The 23,155-nt window shown below is 31.6% G+C and overlaps 1 protein-coding gene across 3 annotated transcripts; it reads right to left on the reverse strand.

The window, feature by feature from the left end:
• Nucleotides 1-17,203: 17,203 nt before the first annotated feature.
• On the reverse strand, nt 17,204-22,830 carry LOC112770692 (probable E3 ubiquitin-protein ligase RZFP34). 3 transcript variants are annotated; one of them, XM_025815043.2, is made up of 14 exons: nt 22,525-22,830; nt 22,235-22,454; nt 21,953-22,114; nt 20,726-21,000; nt 20,562-20,649; nt 20,183-20,242; nt 20,030-20,062; nt 19,131-19,208; nt 18,971-19,014; nt 18,797-18,837; nt 18,597-18,679; nt 18,104-18,195; nt 17,877-17,988; nt 17,204-17,449 (listed from the first exon to the last, which is right to left on the reverse strand). In XM_025815043.2, the coding sequence occupies exons 4-14, from the start codon at nt 20,869-20,871 to the stop codon at nt 17,345-17,347; spliced, it is 882 nt and encodes a 293-aa protein (XP_025670828.1). In that variant the 5' UTR covers nt 20,872-21,000; nt 21,953-22,114; nt 22,235-22,454; nt 22,525-22,830; the 3' UTR covers nt 17,204-17,344. The 3 variants fall into 3 exon arrangements, with proteins under 3 accessions (XP_025670828.1, XP_072080550.1, XP_072080551.1); XM_072224449.1 differs by having other exon boundaries at nt 20,726-21,006; nt 22,044-22,114; nt 22,533-22,826; XM_072224450.1 differs by lacking the exon at nt 21,953-22,114 and having other exon boundaries at nt 20,726-21,006; nt 22,533-22,826.
• Nucleotides 22,831-23,155: the final 325 nt, after the last annotated feature.

Below are 23,155 nucleotides of genomic sequence, written 5' to 3' on the forward strand. Positions count from 1 at the left end.
TTGAAATTTTAGAGACTTAAATAGGACGATTTAAACGTTAGGGACAATTTTGGGACTTACCCCAAACGTTGTGGACAAAAATGATACTTTACTCTAAATAAAACAATTGGAAATCAAATTTATCATATTACAATTTTCTGAAACTTCATACTTATTTACAACTTTTTTATAATTATATAAACCAAAGTTCTAAAAATCGAACCGATTATCGAACCGTTCTAGCTACTAGTTTATTAGTTCATAGGTTCAATCGGTTTGACCGTGCAGTGGTTGAAGCGAAAAGATCGTTTTATAATAAAATAATAAATAAAATATAAATAAACATATTAAAACATAATTATAATCTAATATAAATTTTAAAATATCATCTAAATTAAAAGTACTACATAAATCAGAATGTTATTATGATCTCATTCAAATACAAACTCAAAAGTCAAATAACAAAAATAACCAATCAAACATAAAATGCCAACATCTAACTAATCCAAGTCTGTCATCAATCATCGAAATCCGCCATAACTTGCTGCAGATTTGCTTCGTTAATATCATCACCTTCATTTCCACTATTAATTCGTCAATTGCATCCTCAATCTCATCACCACCCTCCTCGTTAAAACTTACTTTCCTTTTACTAGTTTTACTTTTCTGAATCTCTCTTAATAAACCTTCCATTTATTTTTCTACGTCATAAGGGATCTTAGAACACTTCTTAATATCTCCCCGTATATTTACCAAATATTTTATCATTCTATTAATTCTCCCGCCCTCAAAAGTACTCAGACAAATTAAGCATTGGTAATGCGATTTTTCGTTTATATTTTGTAAAGCAACATATCTCCAAGCAGGATCAGTTTTTTCCCGAACATTAGAATTTTGTGATTGACTATCATTAGATCCAAAAGGAAGAGAAGGTTCATTCGAAGCCGAATTGTTCTCAGCATTATTATTCCTTGGTAATTCTTGGTTGCTACTAGCATTCATACCTAAAAATTTCCCGCAATCCAATAACAATACAATCCAACAACTAATCAACTAATCAATGCCTCAAAATCAAGATTTAGCACCTAACAACTAATCAATTATCAAAGGTTTTAACGATAAACTATAACAATTAATCATGCTTCAAGCAATCAACTTCAATAATTAATTATTTAATAATGCTTCAAGCAATCAACACTAAAATATTAATCATTTAATAATGCTTCAAGCAAACAGCACCAAAAAATTAATCAACAACAATTATTCATGCCTTAAGCAATCAACAGCAAGGTTAGAACCAACAATTAATCATGCCTCAACAGTTATTATTACAACAAATTAGATTTAAACCTAGGGTTAGTGGAAGATAGGGAAGAATGCAGAGCTGGTGGCGACAGGGACATTGGCTGGCCAGAGGCAAGACAGTACCTTGGAAAGGTCGAACAGAGCTGCGCCGGCGGAAAGACACTACGCGACGGCAAGTGGCACTGACGGTGGCTAGGATTTCGATGGCTGACTTCGTGATGGAAGGTGGCTACGCAAACGGAAAACTGGCTGCAGGAACGGAAAGCTGGCTGAAATGAACTTGCGACGGTGAGTGACTTCTACGGAACTTGCGACGGCGGTGGTGGCTGGACGGAGGTTACGCCGGAAGCTCGAGTGGAGACTGAGACGCGGGAACTGAGCAGTGAGAGTGGAGGGCTGGAGGCTAGAAAGTGGGTCTATGGTGTCTAGGTGAACTGGTGAAGACTAGGGTTCCTTTCAGAAAGGCAAAACGCAGCGTTTTTGGCAAAATTTCAAAAATTGTCCAGGTCACGGTGTTTATCAACAGTTCTCGGTTCGACCAGCCAGTTGGAACCAATTTTCAGAACATTGATATAAACCGCTATATGCACCAGCCAATTTGAAACTAAACGTAATTCGCTACTGGTAACCGCAATTTATGTTAAAATGGAGTTGGGCAGAAACTGCTATAGACTGCAGCGATTTTTGAAAGAGGTACAATATACATAAACCGCTACTGATTATAGCAATTTATGTACAAATTAATAAGGGTAGGTAAATCCGTAGTATACTATAGCGGTTTTTTTTTCTTGTGACTGAAATAAACTAAAGAAAGAAAAACAAAACAAACAAAACAAGGAACTGCTTAAATAGAGGGACAGTCTCATTTAAGACTACTCTTAAACTCCTCCCAAGGTGAAAGAAGCTCCACATGTGAAAGTTGTAACTTCATCGCTATTTTTGCCATAGTATCTGCCACCGTGTTTGCATCTCGCATAATCAAACGAAAGTCAACACGCCAATTCCAATGCATGATATCTTTTATTTTGAGCAACAATGGATCAATAAACCCAAAACCATCTTGAGTAACAAGATTAAATGCTTCCACACAATCCGTCTCACAAATAACATCTCGTTGACCCACATCCCAAACTAAGAGATATCTTCTCCAAATGGCAAACAATTCTCCTTGAAGAATACTATTACTCTCAATCATTCCCAAACACCCCATTTGCCAACTCCCATTACAATCTCTAATAACACAAGTAAAACCAACACTATCACCCGAACCAAAATAACTAGCATCACAATTAATCTTAAAAGTACCAATGGATGGGATTCCAAAAACCATTTAGAGTAGAGGGAAGGGACATACGTTGTAATTCAAAAATATTCCCAAGCTCCTTTTCTGAAATTAATGCCAGACAAATCACTTTTTCTGGAGGCCAAGTTTCATAAGGATTAAAGATGTCATTATTTCTTGCTCGCTATATCCACCAAAGTCCCGAAAAGAACATGAACTGATGCTCTCTGCTATGATACAAGAACCAGTTATTCAAATCCAAAGGATGACAAGAAATATCCAACCTATGCCAGACAAGTTGAGCTTTTGGACAATCCCGAATACAATGTAAAACCGATTCCTGGTTAGAAAGACATCTTAGACAACTATCCAGTGACGACATCCCTCTTCTAAAGCAAAAACTTGCAGTAGGAAGAGCCTCCTTAAGACACAACCAAGCCAAAAACTTATGATTTTCTGGAACAAGCTGACGCCAAAGCCAAAGCCAATTCTCCCGCTCCTCCCAACCAAATAGCTGCTTACACAACAACAAGTAACCATTGCGTGAGTCATAGACTTTGGCAGCAGACCCACACCAATACCAACCCACTTCCGGACCTGCTTGTTCATCTGGATTGTAAGAGAGAATATTATCTTTCAGATTTTGAGATAAAGGAGAATAAAGAGTATCTAAATGCCACCTATCAACCAACCAAATGTTATGTATCCGGAGATTCGAATCAGAAATGTGAACATAATCCATCTCATTAGATAACTGTTCTTCACTCCTCCAGCTAGAAAATCAAAAATTCTGGTTCAAATCTCCAATACACTAAACAAACCCATCCTTCAACACTTTCCAAGCCTTGCAAAGACACCTCCATATGGGAGAGTCCTTGTTCTTAGGATAACTAAAACAGTCATATAGAGATGATCGGTATTTGGCATCCAACAATTGGACCCATAGCTTGTTTGGCTGCTGGAAAAAAGTTCAAACTAGCTTCCCAAGAAGAGCAATATTTACACAATAAGGATCTCTAATCCCCAAACTTCCATATTTTTTTGGAGTAACCAGTACCTTCCAACTAACAAGATTCAATCCTCTTCCATCAACTTGTCCTTTCCAAAGAAAATTCTTCATCATAGACTCCAATTTACTAATGATTCCTTTGGAAAAAATAGAGACCTGCATCTGATACGTGGGAATAGCGACTGCAACAGAATTAACCAAGTAGAGTCTACCAGCTCGATTGAGTAAATTCCATTTCCAGCTTGCTAGCCTACTCCGAATCTTATCCAGGACACCATTGAAGGCTGGACGAGTCACCCTAGAATGGCTAAGGGTAACTCCAAGATACCTGCCCAAGTCCTGGACAAATCTGATAGAGGATATCCTAGTGAAAACCTCTTTCCTTGTTGCAGAGACATTCTTGGAGTAAAGCGCTTTAGACTTCTCCACATTTATCTTCATCCCAAATGCTTTGCAAAAAGTCTCTAAAACCAACATCACATTTTGCACTTGTCTCTTTGTAGCTTTACAGAATAGAAGCAAGTCATCTGCAAACATTAAGTGGATATTCTTGGTCCCCCTCTAGAAATAGCAACCGGCTCCCACAAGCCCAAATCAACCTGATGACTAATAAACATAGATAAATTCTATCAACATTTTTTTTGCTACAATTAAATATAATTATAATATAATTAACATTTGAGAGCTGAAATGATAATATAATTATTTATCAAAAAAGAAAAAAGTACTATTAAACTAGAAATTGAAGGTGGTATTGTGTAGTAGCAACAATAAGTTTAATCTTATATATTTTTTAATAAATAAAAATTTAAGATTTTTACTATCATTCAATTAAATTTATCCATTTTTAATATTTTTAGAAAATAATTTTAAAAATGTACTCTTCATTCTTTAAGTAAATAGTAATCACCTTTATTTAATTAAAAAATAAAAAGTACAGTATTCTTTTATTTTAGACAATAATAAGAGTATAATATTTAATTGTTTGTTTTAGAACATTTTAATTCATTTTTAAAAATTGTCTTTGAAAATATATCATTTTAAAATTTAATTTATCTAAATAATTTATTCTTATAAAATATTATTATGGTAAAATTTAAAAATTTTATTTTTATTCTAGAATCAACATTAAGTATGTATAAAAAAACATATTTAACATTATTTTCTAAAAATATTAAAAATTATTTTTATTATTTTTTGAGAGTATTTAAAAAAAGAATTTAACTTTTTATGTTTTACGAAGATAAAAGAAGTTTACAACTATAATCAATCGTACATAGTATTGTAAAAAAAATTGATAAGTTTAATTGAATGATGGTCAAAATCTTAAATTTTTATTTATTAAAAAGTATGTTAGATTAAACTTATTGTTGCTACTATGCAACATCGCATTCGATTCTTAGTTTAATGATATTTTTTTATTAGATAAATAATCATATTATTATTTCAGCTGTCAAATATTTATATTATAACTATCTTTAATCTTGTCCAAAAAATGTTGATACATGTATAACTTTCTTGATATTATTAGTGAATAATACTTTGATAATCAAAATACTCATTCATGATTTTGAATATTTTTTAACACTTAACTTAAAAAATAAATATTTCTTTATATCTAATAAAAAAAGTTTTATTTTTTATTTTTTACAAGAATATTTATTTTATGAAAATTATTGTTTATATTCATGAAATTTGTCTTCAGAAGTACAATTACTTGTGTCTCAGTTAATTTTTTAGTGTACCTCTGTCTAAACAAACATAAAAAAAATAAAAAGAAAAAAGAGGGGTAAACAAGGGGTATCTAAAATGAGCTCAACAATTATGTGCTTATTGAATGAACCACACTTACATAGACCATTAGATTTTATTAAATGAAAATCAAAGTCTAATATAAAAGAAGAGCATTGATAGACTCTAATAAATATAAAATATAATAGTACATAAATAAATGCTTTAAATTATAATACTTTAAATGGCAACAAAATCTTTTATTTTTAAATAATTAAATATAAAATATATAAATACAAAATATATGAGCATTTTTTATTTATTAAAATTAACTATTATGCAAAAAAATTTTATTATATTAAAAAATTATATTAAAATAATATTTTAAATTGTTTTACTATAACAGATTTAATTTTTTCTGATTTCAATGTTATTATACGATTATAATTATTTAATATATAAAAAAATTAATAGATTATATATATATATATATATATAAAAAGAAGATTATCACATATTTTATTACATAAAAGTAGAAATTTTTTATTTTAAAAAATATAAAATAAATAAATACAAAAATATAAGTTTTTTATTCATTAATATTAATTATTATAAAAAAATTTTATAATATTAAAAAATTACATTAAAATAATATTTTAAATTACAACATAAAAATATAAAATAATTAAAGTTTATTTTATATTACTTGATAAATAATTAGATTATTATATTTAAAATTTATTAACTAATTACTTTGTTAATTATCTTATTATATAATATAATTTTTTATTAAAATATTTGTAAAAGTATAATTTATTTAAAAAATTATATATAATATATGAAAATATTAGTTTTTTTATTTAGGTATGTATTTAAAATTATATTATTTACTCTATTTTTTAAAAAAAATTAAAAAAATGAAAAAATTAATATTTTTATTTATTATATATAATATTTTAAATAAATTATATTTTTAAAATATTTTTATGAAAATTTATATTATATAATAATATCTTTAATAAAAGTAGTTAGTTAATAAATTTTGAATATAATAATTTAATTATTTGTCAAGTAATATAAAATAAAATTTTAATTATTTTATATTTTTATGTTACAGTTTAAAATATTATTTTAATATAATTTTTTAATATTATAAAAAATTTTTGCATAATAATTAATTTTAATAAATAAAAAAACTCATATATTTTGTATTTATATATTTTATATTTAATTATTTAAGAATAAAAGATTCTGTTGTCATTTAAAGTGTTGTGTATTAAAGTATCGCTATTTAAAGCATTTATTTATGTACTATGATATTTTGTATTTATTAAAGGCGAGCAGACTTTGTTTGCTCAATTCGACAGTGACTGCGATTCCTACTTATTGCATGCAAGTATCTCTCTTCCCTAAAAGAGTAACTAATAAGATAGAATCCATGATGCAGAACTTTCTATGGAAGGGTCAAGCTAATGGTAGAGGCCTAAATCTAGTTAACTGAAAGGTGTTGGTCACCCCTAAGAAGTTTGAGAGTCTGAAAATTAGAGATCCTTTTTGTGCTAATATTGCTCTTTTTAAAAAGATAGTTTGGCAACTTTTTCACCATCTTGACAAGCTATGGGTTCAACTGTTGACGGAGAAATATCATTCCTCTAAGGATGATTGCTTCAGTCGGTCTCGAGACAGGAGATCTTATGTTTGGAAGAGTATATGTCAAGTTTGGAATATCTTAAAGGAAGGTTTTATTTGGTGCATTGGGATTTGAAACAGAACTTATGGTTTTTTCAACGGAGAAGAGAGGGGCGATTGTGTCATGAGATGAATTATATTCACATTTTTTATTCGGATCTCCGGATCTTGGACCTTTGGTCATCTGGACAGTGGAACCTTGAGAATATCTATTCTTCTCTGAATTAGTCTCTGCAGAGTAACATTAACTCCTACAACCCGGATGTTCAAGTTGGTTCAAAGGTCGGTTGGTGTTGGACTGGTGCGACTTCAAAGGTTTATGACGCTCGTAGTGGTTATTTGTGTCTCAGTAAAAAGATGTTTAGTTGGGAGGATAGGAGGAATTGGCTTTGGCTTTGGCTTTGGCGTCAACATGTTCTGAAAAAGCACAAATTCTTAGCCTGGATGTCTTCGAGAGGCTCTTCCTACTGCTGTATTTCAATTTAGGAGGAGCATTTCACACACGAATAACTGTCCACGATGTTTTTTAGGTCAGGAATCGGTTTTACATTGCATTCGGAATTGTCCAAAAACTCAGCTAGTTTGGCAAGGTTTGGGGATCTCCAGTCAAACACTGGATTTGATGAGTTGGTTTTTATAAAATAGCAAACAGTGCCCTTTTAAATTCTTTTCTAGTCTTTGGTGGATTTGGCGTTCAAGGAATAACGAGATCTTTCATCCCCACGAGTCTTGGACCACGAACAAGGTGATTGGTATGGATTTGTCCTTGAAAAAAGAGCTCCGGAATATTTTTGAATTGCAACGAGTGTATCCCCTACACCATTAATGGCTCTTGGATTCCCCCCCTTGGTGGATACTTTTAAGATTAATTGTGATGCTAACTATCCTGGCAATGGTGCCCGAGTTGATTTTACATGTGTTAGCAGAGATTGGAAGGAAAGGTGGCAACGAGGCTGTCTGAGAACAATTGAGAGTCATAGTATTATACAAGGAGAGTTGTTTGCTATTTGGAGAGGTTTACTTTTAGCTTGGGACTCAGGACAAAGAGATATTATATGTGAAGCAGACTGTGTGGAGACTTTTACTATTGTCAATAATTTACATGATTGCTTTGATTTTATTGATCATTTGGTGTTGAAAATCCGATATATCATATCTTGGAAATGACGTGCTGATCTCCGGTTGATCTTGAGATATGCAAACATAGTAGTAAACACCATAGTACGGAGTTGAGAGTAGTATTTAGCGGAACTGTCTCTTTTAAGCAATTTCTTGTTTTTTTTTTTTTTTTTTTTTGTTATTGTTTATTTTCTTTTCAATCATAAAAAATTATAAATATATAAAAGAGTACACTTATTTTCTTTTAAAATTTTAAATTAATATAATTATAACAAGAAAATATATAAAAGAGTACACTTATTTTACAATTTTGTGATATATATATTGAATATAATAAAAATGCAACATTTATTTTTTGAGTTCTAAAAATATAATTAAATAGCTTATTATTTAAAAAATTGTCATCGTATTTGGACTTTTTAGTAATTTTATACCCAAAAAATTATTTTTTACTAAAACAAAAATGGAACAACGTTACATAACTTTTTTTTTTAATAGGAATAAATGTGTAATTTAATGGTGTTTAGAAGAATACAAGTGAGATTATGTCACCTTTTGTTATAGAATTGTGTTACATGTATATCAAAATCAGTCACCAATATAAAATATATGTTAGAATATAAATATATATTGAAAATAAATTAAACCACATATATATTTATATACAGATACATTAATGACTGATTTTAGTGAGTTGATGTATGAATAATATTTTTGTTGTTATATTATATTTTTTTGGAAATGAGATTATGTCACTCTTATGTCATCATGCATAATTAAAACAAATATTTCACTATCGTTGCTTTGTTATTTTTCTCATATTCAATTTGATATCTCGCACACAATGATAAATGCAATAATAAATTCAAGGAAAAGTTTAGGGCCAGCAACTTTTTCAAATTCTGGCCAGCATGTAACCAGTAAAGAAAAGTGAGCTTTAGATGAAATCTCACACCAATTTCATACCATTAAAATCATCATTGATAGCTATTTGATAGTTACAAATCACAAAAATTACTGAACCCTACCACTCCTCTAAATTCAATTCTTACAATTGAAATCTATCCATTAAAATGATAAAAAGATGAATTTGTTTCTTTCTAAGTTTTGTTTGTTAACATAATATTTTTTTGATAAAATTATCTAACAGTATTTCTAAAATTTATATTTATCAAAAACTAGAAAAAAAATTTGTATTTAAATCATGCATCATCTGTTTAAATAACATACTAGTGACTCAAATTCACAAATAAAAGTAACAAAGTCTGAATTTCAATTACAGAATATGTGCAACTCGAGATAAGTCTCAAAATAGTCCCTGAAGTTGCACTCGAGTCTCAAAGTAATCCCTAAAGTTAATAATTTCCCAAATTCGTCCATAAAATTGCACTCCAAAACTCATAATAGTCCTTGAAGGATTTTCCGTTCGTCGGAATCTTAAAATGACGTCGTTTTAAGAAGTAAAAAAAAAAGAAAACAAAAAAAAAATTGAAAACGACGTAGTTTTATGTTTATTAAAAAAAGGGTTAAGTACGGAAATCGTCCCTAAGGTCTGGGCTGAAAATCAAAATCGTCTCCGGCCTTTTTTTGTTATTAAAATCATCCTCAACGTTACAAAACGTTATAAAATCGTCCTTTTCCAATTCAATTTTATTTTTTTACCATATTACCCTTCATTATTAATAAAAATAATTTAAAATAATATTAAAAAAATTAAAACAAACCCCCCCCAAACTCCCACCCCTCAACCCTCCGCCTTTCGCCCTCCCCCTCCCCCCTCAGCCCTCCCCCTCCCTCACTCCCTGCCGCCTCCCCCTCAGCCCACTCCCTCCCCCCCTCGCCCTCCCCCTCCCTCACTCCCCCTTCGCCCTCCCTCACTCCCGCACCCCCACCCCTCAACCCTCCCCCTCCGCCCTCCCTCACTCCCTCCCCCCTCACCCCCACCCCTCAACCCTCCCCCTCAGCCCTCCCCCCTCCCTCACTCCCCCTTCGCCCTCCCTCCCTCCTTCACTCCCTCCCGCCTCCCCCCTCAGCCCACTCCCTCACCCCCCAACCCCTCCCCCTTCCTGTAACATCCCTCACCCCACTCCCGTAACCCCCTCCCTCAGCAACAACAATAATCAAAACTCAGCAACAATTCAACAAACTCAGCAACAACAATAATCAAAATTCAGCAATAAGCAATAATCAAAACTCAGCAACAATTCACAAAAAATTCAGAAATTCTACAACAAAAATCTAATTTACAGAAGAAGAAGAAGAAGAAGAAGAAGAAGTGGCGGCGGTGTAGCAGTGCAGGGCAGGCGGTGCAGCAGTGGCAGCGGCAGCGAAGATCGGTGGCGTATGTGAAGACCGGTGGCGGCGGCGAGGAGAGAAGATGGCGGAGGCGGAGGCGGCGAGGAACAACGACGAAGGCGCGGCGGTGACTGGCGCGATGGCGGCAACGAAGGCGCGGCGGTGACTGACGCGATGGCGACGACTGGCGCGATGGCGGCGATCCCCTCCCCCTTTCCCCTTCCCACTCCTCCTCCCCCACACCCCTTCCCCCACCCCACCCCGCGTCCTTTCCCCTTCCCCCGCCCCCACCCCGTGTCCTTTCTCCTTTCCCCCCTTCACCGGCGCCGTCCCCCTCCCCTTCCCCTTCCCCTCTTCCTTTTTCCCCACCCCCCTCTCTTTCTCGTCCCCCCTTTCCCCCTTCCCCCGATTCTCTTTCTCCCTCAGCCTTTCTTTTCTTTTTATTTTATTTTATTTTATAATTTTTGAATAAAGGGTAATTTGGTAATAAAAAAAATAAAATTGGTAAAAAGGACGATTTTATAACGTTTTATAACGTTGAGGATGATTTTAATAACAAAAAAAGGTTGGGGATGAATTTGATTTTCGCCCCTTACCTTAAGGACGATTTCAGTACTTAACCCTTAAAAAAAAAAGAAAGAAAAAAATAAAAACACGTTAACACCCCCCCTTCTTCCCCTCCCTTTTCCTTCCCCAACTCTTCCCCTTCTCCAACCTACCCTTTCCCCTTCCCCTTCTCTCACTCACAAGCAAGCTTTCCTCAACTCTCTTTGTCGCCAGCCTCCATTTCGGTGTCGCGCCGATCGCCCCTCCCTAACCTACCCTTTCCCCTTCCTCTTCTCTCACGCTCCCAATCTGCTTCTCCGCACCACCACGAGATCCAACTGCTCTCCGACCTCGCCGTCCATATTTCACAATTTCCCACTATTTTCAAGCGCTCTGTCAACCACCCCCAACCCTCCGTCGCCACCATCATCGCTCTCGAGCTCGCTGCACTCGTCGGTGACTCCAAAACCCACCAACAGCTCCACAACGAGGCAGGCGCTCCAGACCACAAACAGAATGTCTCTCACGGTCAGCTCCAGGCGCTCTCCATTGTCCTGACTGACAGCCCCTCCCTACTTGTCGCCGTCTGCTCTCTGTTCTCCTCTTTGTCTCCCTCTGCATTTTTCTTCTCTTCTCTGCGGCAAATGTGAGTTTTTTTTAGTTATTTAATCATTATTGTTTAATATTTTGGATGATTATTGCTGCTGGTGATTGTGTTTTAATGTAATTGCCAAAGTTGATTTTTTGTTTTTTGATTATGTAATTATTGCTGTTTTTTTGTGATTGTTGCTATTTAGGTTGATTGATGCTTGTTATTTAGGTTAATTGATCTTTTCTAATTGTTGTTGATTTTTTTGTGATTTTTTGTAATTGTTAGTTTTCTTAACTCTGTGATTTTTGTTGGTTCCGATGATGTTGTTCTTGTTGCTACTATGAAATTGAAGAAGAAGAACAGTGAAGAAGAGAATTGGTGAACGACGTCGTTTTAGTCCAGCTCAGTTTTTCGGTAGCAAGGATGGACGGAAATTATTTCAAGGACTACTATGAGTCCCAGAGTGCAATTTCAGGGACGAATTTGAGGAATTATTAACTTTAGGGATTACTTCGAAACTCGAGTGCAACTTTGGGGACTACTTTGAGGCTTATCTCGTGCAACTCACAATATAAAAAATACGTGTTTCAAATTGTATACAAATGCACCTGATAAAGGTACTTGATATTAGGGGTGTACATAGCTCGGTCCGATTCGAAAACTCGGTCTGGCCCCAAATATTTTAGAGGCTTATTTGGTGTGATTTCACCGGGTTTAGGGTCAGGTAAGGATCTCAAAAATAGACCTAATCATTATTTTGAGTCGGGTTCGGGTCATATCTCGGGTCATCCGAACTCGACCGGGTCATCATACACAATTAATATTTTGTGTTATTAGTGATGGATGATGGCTATTCTTATATGGAATTTAAGTATTGTAAACCTTAATATTTTGTGTTATTAGTCATTATAAGACTATAAGTTAATGTTTTATGTTTAAAATGAATAAGACTTTAGACTAATGTATAATATTGTGTTATTTGTATTGATTTAAATATTTAGTATTATTAGACAATGTTGGTATTGACGTGGTTATGCTTTAATTTCAAAGAAGGGTTGGTTCTTATTATATTTTTGTAAGTGGATTTTATCATGTCAAATAATGGTTGAAGTCTTAATAATTTGGATATTTTCACATGTTAGCTTACAAGAAGGTAATGTTAACTGCCCGATTTTCATCCGATTTCTATCTAGTATAAACATGGCCCGAAAGTGTATAGATTTCATCGGATTTAGGGCCAGATTCGGATCTAACAAATAGGCCCGGTAATCGCATCAAACCCAGTTTCACCCGACCCATGAACACCCCTACCTGATATTGATACAAGTAAAAAGTACTTTAAATTTTGAACTATGTATACTGCAGTACGTGACACAACACATTGTAGACAAAGATATTTGATATGTGTCACAACAGACTATACATAGAAATACTTTCATTCGATACAACTAAATACACTTTTACAGGATTATTTTTCGTGAGATGGTAAATGTATTTCTAGAATACAGCGAAATTTATTATTTTGAATTGCTATGCAGTATGCGCAAAAACATCTGATATTCACACATATATTTTTATAGGCCCGTGCCATTTTTCATAGAAGAATTTGCCGTAAAAGCATCTCATATTAATACATAGTCATTTTTTTTATGAAATTTTAGAAATATTTGTAAAGTATAGCCCTAAAATATAGATATTTTGAACTATGCAATATACACAAAGACATAATATACACAAAGACATCTGATACTGATACAGACACATAGTTTTACATGTAGATTGGATTTATTATTAATTGGTACTTTTTTTTTTAAAAAATTTCTTAATAAAACAATGATAGAAACAAATTTTAAAAAATTAATTTAAAATATTTTAAATTCAAACAAAAAAAAGAAAATACATATATATTTTTTAATGTACTCATTTTTTTACACTAAAATATTATTTTTTCTATAATCAAATCATTGTACTCCTATTTCTTTTTTATGATAAATTAAAATTATTTTACTTATATTTTTGTTTATCCTAAATCAAGAGAAACAAATCCTATATCAAGATAAAAAATAGTAAATATTCGACAATTTTATATAATAAGCATAAAATTAGGTTTAAATTTTTTTTATTATTCACAAGTAATTTATTAAAATTAGTTTTTAAAAAATAATTTTATCAGGAGTGTAATATTTAAAAATGATTTTAAATAATTATAAATATTGTTAATAAAATAATTTTTAAAATTAAAATAACTATAATAAATATAAATATAAATATAAAATTAATTTTTATCAATTGAAAATGTAAAAGATATACTATGTTTATTAGATATACTAAAAAGTACCGTGAATTTTGAACTATGTACACCGAAGTATGTGACACAACAAATTATACACAGAGATATTTGATATTTGACTCAATAGACTATACACAAACATATTAGACGTTGACACATACATTTTTACAGGTCATTTTTCATGAGATTGTAAAGATATTTTTAAAATATAGCAGAATTCAGTATTTTGGACTGCTACGTATTATGCACAAAAATATTTGATATTTACACGTACGCTTTTATAGGCACATATCATTTTTCATGAAATTCTAAAAGTATTCTTAAAGCAAGATAGAATTTGGTGTAAAAACATCTCATATTAATACATATATACAAAAGCATAATATACACAAAGACATCTGATACTACTGATAGATATAGTTTTACATGCAGATTGGATTTATTATTAATTGGTAATTTTTAAAATTTTTTTCTTAATAAAACAACGATAGAAATAAATTTTAAAAAATTAATTTAAAATATTTTAAATTTAGACAAAAAAATAAAAAAATACACATATTTTTTAATGTACTCATTTTTTACGCCAAAATATTTTTTTTTCTATAATAAAATCATGAGTACTCCTATTTTTTTTATGATAAATTAAAGTTATTTTACTTTTTTTTTTTTGTTATTTCTAAATCAATCCGAAACAAATCTTGTATCAAGATAAAAAATAGTAAGAATAAATGACCATTTGTACTCATGAAAGATGAAAACGTTGACATATGTATCCATACTAAATTGAAACTAAACTTGTATCCATGCAAAATGCCTTCTGTGTGACAAAAGTACCCTACTTGGCACTCCAACCCTCCAAAGACAGGGTACTTTTGTCACACGGAAGACATCTTGCATGGATACAAGTTTAGTTTTCATTTAGTGTGAGTACATATGTCAATATTTTTATTTTTTATGGATACAAATAGTCATTTATTCAAAATAATAAATATTCAACAATTTTTATATAATAACTTAATAAGCATACCTGTTTAATTTGATGATGTGGTAATGTCATGTCTTAAGCTTCGGAACAATCCGATATCATCCTACAGAGAAATATGATAGTAAAATAAGTTCCAAATAAAGAAAAAAAAAATGGAATGCCACAACATAAGAACTAAAAATAATGATTTGAAAGTCGTATTGAAAGGAAATTGACTGTTTCTCAAAAATTGTAGTTTGAATCAATTGATATTTACTTTTATACTTTTTCCACAAATATATTTTTCAAATTAGTCTAACCAACACTATCTTAACTTTTCAGATACAAGAGGGCCAACTTGAGAAACAGGAAAGAAATATAAATATCTCAGAAGTAAAACTTAAAAAAAAAAAAAAAAAAGATGAACTGACCTTTGTCTCATTATAACAATGACAACAGTAAAAAATTTCGTTGCAACAGGGGACCTTATACGGCATCTTCTTCGGTAATATTGACATCTGCAGAGAAACTTAAAGTTTCAACCAAAGAACTGAAACAAAAATATGCAAACTAAGTGAACATGAGATTTTACCCATGTTCTATATCCTCTCTCTCGCAGGTCATTGATCTTTTCATGTTGTTTTGATTGACAGATTGTACCCTTCTCCTTCAGATTATACCCTTCTCCTTCAGATTGTACTCTATATTTCATGTTACTGCATTCAAATAGCTGCGAAGATTCAGAGTATATTATTGTTACCTCTTCCATCATAACATATATGCAAACCACTGTATAAAAAGACTCAAAATACATTATTGGACTATGCATACTGACGATGGATGTAACGCAACAATTCGACTGTGCAGAAATAGAGATTGGGATATGTCACACTCACAGATACTTGCTTCTTCTGATACTGACCCGTGCTCTTATAGGACACGTCATTCTTTGTGAAATAAGAAAGGTATTTCTGACACACAGTAGGTATTTTAAATTATGCAATATACACAAAAATATTTTATATTGATACATAATTTTACATGCCAAGTACTATTTTTCATAAAATTTTAGAGGTATTTCTAAAGCATAACAGAATTTGATATTTTGGATTATGCAAGATGTCCCTGATATTTTGGATTATGCAATATGTCTAGGGACATCTGGTATTTTGGATTATACAATATGCATAGGGACATCTGATATTGACACATAGTTTTACATACCCATTTTTTAAAAATTATTTTTTTTCTTAATAAATATTAAAATAAACAATTTAAAATATTTCAAATTCAGACAAAAAAAACAAAAGAAAATGCACGCATTTCTTTTTTAATGTATTAATCTTCTTTTTACAACAAAATACTCTCTTTTCTATAATCAAATCATACATGCTCATATATTTTTATGATAAATTAATATCACTTTATTTATATTTTTTGTTTATCCTAAATCAACCGGATCAAATCTTATATCAGAATAAAAAAATATTAAATACGAGATAATTTTTATAAGACATAAAATTAGGTTTGAAAATTTTTTTATTATTCATAAGTAATTTATTAAAATTTTTGAAAAATAATTTTTAAGAGTGTAATACCTTTATTTTTTAAATTAACTGAAAATGGTTTTAAATAATCATAAACGTTGTTAGTAAAACAAGTTTTAAAATTTAAAATAATTATAATATAAATAGATAGATAAAGAATTTTGATTTTGAATGAAATTTAGTATTAATAATTTAATTAAGAATAAATTTGAATATTTATAATATGAGATTATATTAAATTTTTTAATTTACAAATTAACTTTAAAAATTCTCTTTAAATGCTAGTTATCTTTAAGTTAACTTCACTGTAAGATCCATAAACACTATCATTTTAAAAGTTTGACGCTATAATGATAACAAATATGAAGTTAGTCCATAAATCAGTGAATATTTTAACACAAAACGAAACAAAACTTCGAACGTTCTACAACCAACACGGCAGAAGACACAACCAAAAGAACAAAATATGGCACAGAATTTCATATGAAATATATTCGTGAAACACGTCGTGTGTATATATATATATATATATATATAAATAATCCAAACTAGACAGACATTCAGATCTACTAAACGGATATAAGATAAGATAGTTCCTAGTAACATTCCACAACCATAAAGCTAATTATAGAAGTTCACATTATTTCACATATCACACCTAAAAACACAGTTAAAAGGGTAATTGCAATTGGTAAAACACGACAAAGTGGGCATTGTTACATTTCATTTCATTCATTGAGAAAATGTATTACTTTTCCCTCTTATGCTTTGTGAAGGAAGTAGTGGCAACCCAATGTTTTAATTGTTCAACACGACAAAGTTGAACATGTGCCGACCCAACTAGGCTTTAACGCCATGTTCATTACATGTTCAAGTTGTTGTTCCAATTAAACATGGGGTTGCCACTACTTCCTTCACAAAGGATAAGAGGGAAAAGTAATACATTTTCTCAATGAATGAAATGAAATGTAACAATGCCCATTTTTCTCTTCAGCCTCAAGTTTGTCTTGTGTTGTAGGATTTGCAATTCAAGCACTTTTGAGCAATAAGATGGTACTTTACGTTACTAGTTCTACCACAATCATTGCAAAGGATCCAAACCTGTTTGAAAGAAGAAAAATAAAAGGACAGAAAAAACCATGATTAGTTGTCCCTCATAATCAGAAGGAAAATACACACAAAATCTTAACTACTAAATTCACATACTCATGGAACTATAACGAAATTCTAAGTATTTATAAAATTTTGCCAGCTATTAAATCTTTAGTGAGTATTTTTGTTAGTTTACTTTTTCAAAAACTAATAATAAAAATACATGAAATAGGGGTGTCACAATTGCTCCTCACAATCTTTCCCATTAGATTGCAATGATCAGTTGAGCACAATTACCATACCCATTGACTTTAGAGAAGCATCAGAGAACATAAAATTGGAGAAATTGTGTTAGTTTACTTTAGAGGATCATCGCAAAACATCAAATTTCTCCAATTCCCTCATTAGAGGCATAGAAAATACAGAGAAAACTAACCATTTTATTTTGATATAGTTCAGGCATTGGTGTAGCAGCAATCTCCAAGTCAAACTTCTCCCAAACCTTTGACATATCAAAAACTGACTTTGAGCAAAGAGGGCATGCATACCTGAGATGTTTAAAACAATAAATAAACGCAAGTATCAGAACCAATGTTTTTCGATAATAAGACTTAAGAGAGCAGATACTAATAAACGAGTTCCAACTTTCAATACAATACTCACTGTAAATGCTGTCTCATTTCATTCAGACAGTTGATATGGATTGTATGTCCACATGGCAAGACAGCGATTTCATGCATCGATTCGAACAAATACTGCAAAACCATCACATTTTGTTGGTAAACATGTGTTAGCACCCAGCGGGGGAATAAATGTATATTGATCGACTTCCGGGAAGAAAATATCAAATTTTAATAGTCGGATTAATAGTCAAAATAGTTCCTGAGAAGTGTGCGTCAAAATTTAGTGATTGAAAGATCAAATGTTTCCTTGGTTCATGAAAGATATAATTGTGAATATGATTGAGCCTTCCATCAATTAGATGATGACATGCGGCATAATCATATTTCAACAAAAATCTAATTAGCAAAGGACTAATTCGAGACGTTTAATCTTTTGAGGACCAAATTGACAAGCATGTGGACCATTTTGACTATTAACCCTTTTAATAGACCAATAGGAGCACATTACAAAATTAACAAAGATAAAATTTAACCTCAAAACAAACAGGACAATCATGATGCATTGCCTTCTCCACACAAGCGTGACTATTTTTTAGCAGAGTTGAGTGGCAACAACCTTGGAAGAAAAGAAGTGTTGTTAGAATGATAGTTGGTAAAGAAGCTTACGGGTCAAGAATTAAGACTAGTGTTGCTACTTTAAAGCAAAGCATGAAAATGTAAACAATTGACTTACCACACTTGTCGCAGTGGAAGTAATTTTCAGATCCTCCAGTTCTGTATTGAAACATTTCAGAATCATTCAATAACTAACGAAGAAAAGTACCCTAAACCAAATGCAACAACACTAGAAGTGCATACAATGCTTTTTGAAGAACATGCACAAGGAAAATGTTCTACTAATTCATACCTGCAAATTCCACAGCCGCCGCAATGGTATTGTTTCTTAGATACCTGCAGCAGATAAAATAAATAATATTATCATCTCGTACATTCTATGTGTCGATTTTTCGAAAGAGTCATTAACTTGGATGTTTAAGGGATTGTCAGCTCCGGAACGAAATACTCACATCGTCATCAAAAAGCTTGCATATCCCGCAAAAGTACTTGCCCATACAAACTCCACAATTAATGCAGTTTTGCTGAACCTGGAATCAGCAGGAGTCAACACAAGAATAAACTTAGTTCATGGCAGGATTCCAACTTACAAAAGGCAAGAACTTTTAATAGATGATTGTCTGTGAATATATGAATAATTGAATAGTTTCAAACACCTCAAAAAGAATACTAACAACTCTGCACAAAACATGAAGTGATTAGCTTCAGGATTCCTTTTAACTATGCAGCTTTTTCTTTCTTCTATGGCTATGAACACTTGTGCTTACTCGCATGCAGGAACGGATCAAAAGGGGGGCAAGTATAGGCCTTGGCCTCCCAACTTTTTTTAACAAAGTTAATTTTTATATAAAGTTATTATATATTATATAATTTTATTTGAAAAATAGAGTAAGTAATTATCTTACATAATTAAATTATTAAACTCAAAAATAAGTAACAATCCTTAAATTGAGAAAAATATTATTGTCAATCACTTTTTGATTAAATAAATTTCTAAATCTTTAAATATTTAAACTTTTTTTTTTAAATATTTTTTCTCTTAATTTTCACACCTATTATCATATAAAAATACTTTAATATTTATAATAACTAAAAAATTTTTAATAAATTATAAGAACTAAGATAACTTTTTTATATAACAAGTCCTTATTAGTATTTCTTTAATAAAATAAATATTATCATTATATAATATTTTAATTTTTGACCCCTCCTCTACCAAATTCCTGGTTCCGTCCATGCTCGCATGCATAAAGCCATAAAGGTATTCGTATTTCTCTTACTAGAAAAAAATAAAGCTTTATCACAATCTATGCTAATAGCATGATCTTCCCTTATAATTAACAAGACTTACCTCTTGTTCAATCCCACAAAGTGAACATATCACCTGGAAAACAATCCAAAAATATTCAATCGAATTGTATTAACATGTGAAATAACAGAAGGGAGAAGGAGCACAAAATTTTTGTGATACTCAAATTATCGGTGTTCAAATAAATAAGCATACATGTTTAACTTGATGACGGGGAATGTCATGTCTAAGCTTCGGAACAATCCTGATATCATACTGCGGAGAAACATAGATGGTAAAATAAGTTCCAATTAAAGAGAAAAAAAATGGATTGCCACAACATAAGAATTAAAAATAATGATTTGAAAGTCCTAAGTATTGCAATCTGCTACTAAAAGGAAATTGACTGTTTCTCAAAAGTTGTAGTTTGAATCAATTGATATTCACTTCTACACTTTCTCCACAAATATACTTCTCAAATTAGTCTAACGAACACCACCTAAATTTTTCAGATACAAGCGGGCCAACTTGAGGAACAAGAAAGAAATATAAATGTCTCAGAACTAAAACTTGAAAGAAAGGAAGATGAACTGACCTTTGCCTCATTATGACAGTGGCGACAGTGGAAAATCTCGTTGCAGCAGGGGGCCCTAATACGGCATCTTTTCCGGTAATGTTGACATCTGCAGGAAAATTTAAAGTTTCAACAAAAAAGAACAGAGACAAAAATATGCAAACTAAGTGAACATGAGATTTTACCCGTGTTCCATATATCCTCTTTCTCGCAAGTCATTGATCTTTTCATGTTCTTTTGATTGACTCAATTCTTCTCCATGCATGCACTCTGCATTTGATGACAGGTTGTATACTTCTCCCTCGGATGAGTACATTATTGTCGCCAACATATGCAAACCACTGTACAAGAAGGCTCAGAGTACTAAAAATATGCATACTGATGATGGATGTGACACAACAACCGACTGGGCAGAGATAGGGATAGCTGGGAATCTGGGATGTGACACATTCACAAATACCTGCATCTGACAATGACACGTGCTCTTAGAGGACACACGTCATTTTTTATAAAATTGCAAAGTATTTCTGAAGTACAGTAAATATTTTGAATTAGGCAATATGCACAAAAATATCTGATATTGATACATAATTTTACATGCCAAGTGTTATTTCTTATGAAATTCTAGAGGTATTTATGAAGCACAAAAGAATTTGGTATTTTGGATTATGCACAAAGGCATCTAATATTGACACATAATTTTACATGTCCATTTGATTTATTATTAACTAATCATTTTTAAAAATTATTTTTTTCCTAATAAATATTAAAAAAAAAAACAATTTACAATATTTCAAATTCAGACAAAAAAAAACAAAAGAAAATACACACGTTTCTTTTTTAACGTATCCATCTTCTTTTTACAACAAAATACTCTTTTTCTATAATCAAATCATTCGTACTCATATTTTTTTTACGATAAATTAAAATCACTTTACTTATATTTTTTTGTTTATCCTAAATTAACCAAATCAAATCTTATATCAAAATAAAAAATATTAAATACGAGATAATTTTTATAAGATAAATATAAAATTAGGTTTGAAAAATTTTTTATGATTCATAAGTAATTTATTGAAATTGGTTTTTGAAAAATAATTTTCTAAAGAGAGTAATACCTTTATTTTTTAAATTAACTGAAAATGGTTTTTGAAAAATAATTTTCTAAAGAGAGTAATACCTTTACTCACGTAATTTGAATTTTTTAATTTCAGTTTTGTACTTAGATATACTTAGTGTTTAATTTGTACAAAAAAAAATCACTGGTTTGTTTTACTGTTGTTTAAAAAAAAAGAAAAAAAAAAAAAAAGAAAATCTGCATCATCATCAGCATCGTTCACAGTCCATAGGCGAACCCAAACTAATCAAACAGCAAAACCACCCAAACCTTAAAAAGTTTCGGATCCACGCACCCAATTTGAAATCCATAACTTCAGCCAAACACAACCTTATACATCATACACCAATTGACATCCGGCCATCACTAATCCAGAAACAAAATACCTGAAACTGTTCACCACTACCTTATACCAAACAGCCATCAACCATCACTCAAACACCAACAGATCCTCAACCTTCATCAAAAAACAGAAGCAGATTTGGAAAAAAAAAAATATTACAGTTTTTTTTGTAGTAAATAAATCAATTTTTGATAAAAAAAAATTAAGAAAAAAATGTGTTGACAAAAAAAAAACCTTTATCTTCACTGAGACAGAACTTCCATCAGCGGCATCGTCTGTCTTTCTGCTCCGATCTGTCTTTACCGAACGCTTTTTCTGCATGCAGCAGCACCACGGCCCTATTCTCACTTCTCTGCGCCGCTCCTCTGACTTTTTGCTCTTAGCACCACTCACCGCTGCCATTCTTCTTCTTCTTAGCCGCTTCAACGACCATCACCATCATCTCTTTCTCTTTCTGAAAAAAAAAAATAAATAGTAAATAAAAAATTTACTGAGTTTAAAAAAAAAAACAAAATAAAATTTACTCTGTGACCAGAAGCTTGCATGCACAGCCGGCGTTGTCTCTGGTTTCTTGTTCTTCATCTCTGCTGTTCGCCTGAAACAGAGCAGAAAATCTGCCTTCTTCTTCGTCACCTCTTCTTTCTTCTCACCGTCGTCCTCTGGGTCGTCACTGTCACCATCACCGTCGAGCTCTTCCTTACTCCTCGCCCGGCGAAGTCTTTTCTTAATCGCCGGTGACATCTCTCTTCTTCTTACCCAACCCCTCTGTTTTTCCTCCCTCTGATTTCTAACTTTTCTCTTACTCCTCTGATCCTTTCTCTCTCTCTCCCTCTCCGTTTATTTTCTTTTAGTTTTTATGACGTGTGAGTTGTGAATTGTGATTGTGTACTATTACTATACATGACCTTTACCTATTATTCCGTTCTTCCAAAATATGTAGTAACTAAAAAGGAAAAGGACAAGTTACTTAAATAAAAGAGTCACCTTTGCAAATAAGTTCTAAAGTTTTTTCTAATATTTTATTTAAGTTTTTAATGTTGGTTTAATGTTATTGTGATGTTATAGATCTGTTAATATAATTAAAGATAGATAAAAATGAGACGATTTTGAAACGTTAGGAATGTAAATAGGATGAAAATGTTGAGGACAAAAATA

The sequence above is a fragment of the Arachis hypogaea genome, chromosome 18 (assembly GCF_003086295.3).
Source record: "Arachis hypogaea cultivar Tifrunner chromosome 18, arahy.Tifrunner.gnm2.J5K5, whole genome shotgun sequence".
Classification (NCBI taxonomy): Eukaryota; Viridiplantae; Streptophyta; class Magnoliopsida; order Fabales; family Fabaceae; genus Arachis; species Arachis hypogaea.

What these genes read in the sequence shown, in the direction of transcription:
- LOC112770692 (XM_025815043.2), bottom strand. Translation starts at nt 20,871, where the DNA reads ATGTTGGCGACAATAATGTACTCATCCGAGGGAGAAGTATACAACCTG. An exon ending in GCAAGCTTTTTGATGACGAT is followed by an intron (nt 19,015 to 19,130) that starts GTGAGTATTTCG and finishes TATCTGCTGCAG; the next exon opens with GTATCTAAGAAACAATACCA. An exon ending in ATTGTCCTGTTTGTTTTGAG is followed by an intron (nt 18,196 to 18,596) that starts GTTAAATTTTAT and finishes ATGGTTTTGCAG; the next exon opens with TATTTGTTCGAATCGATGCA.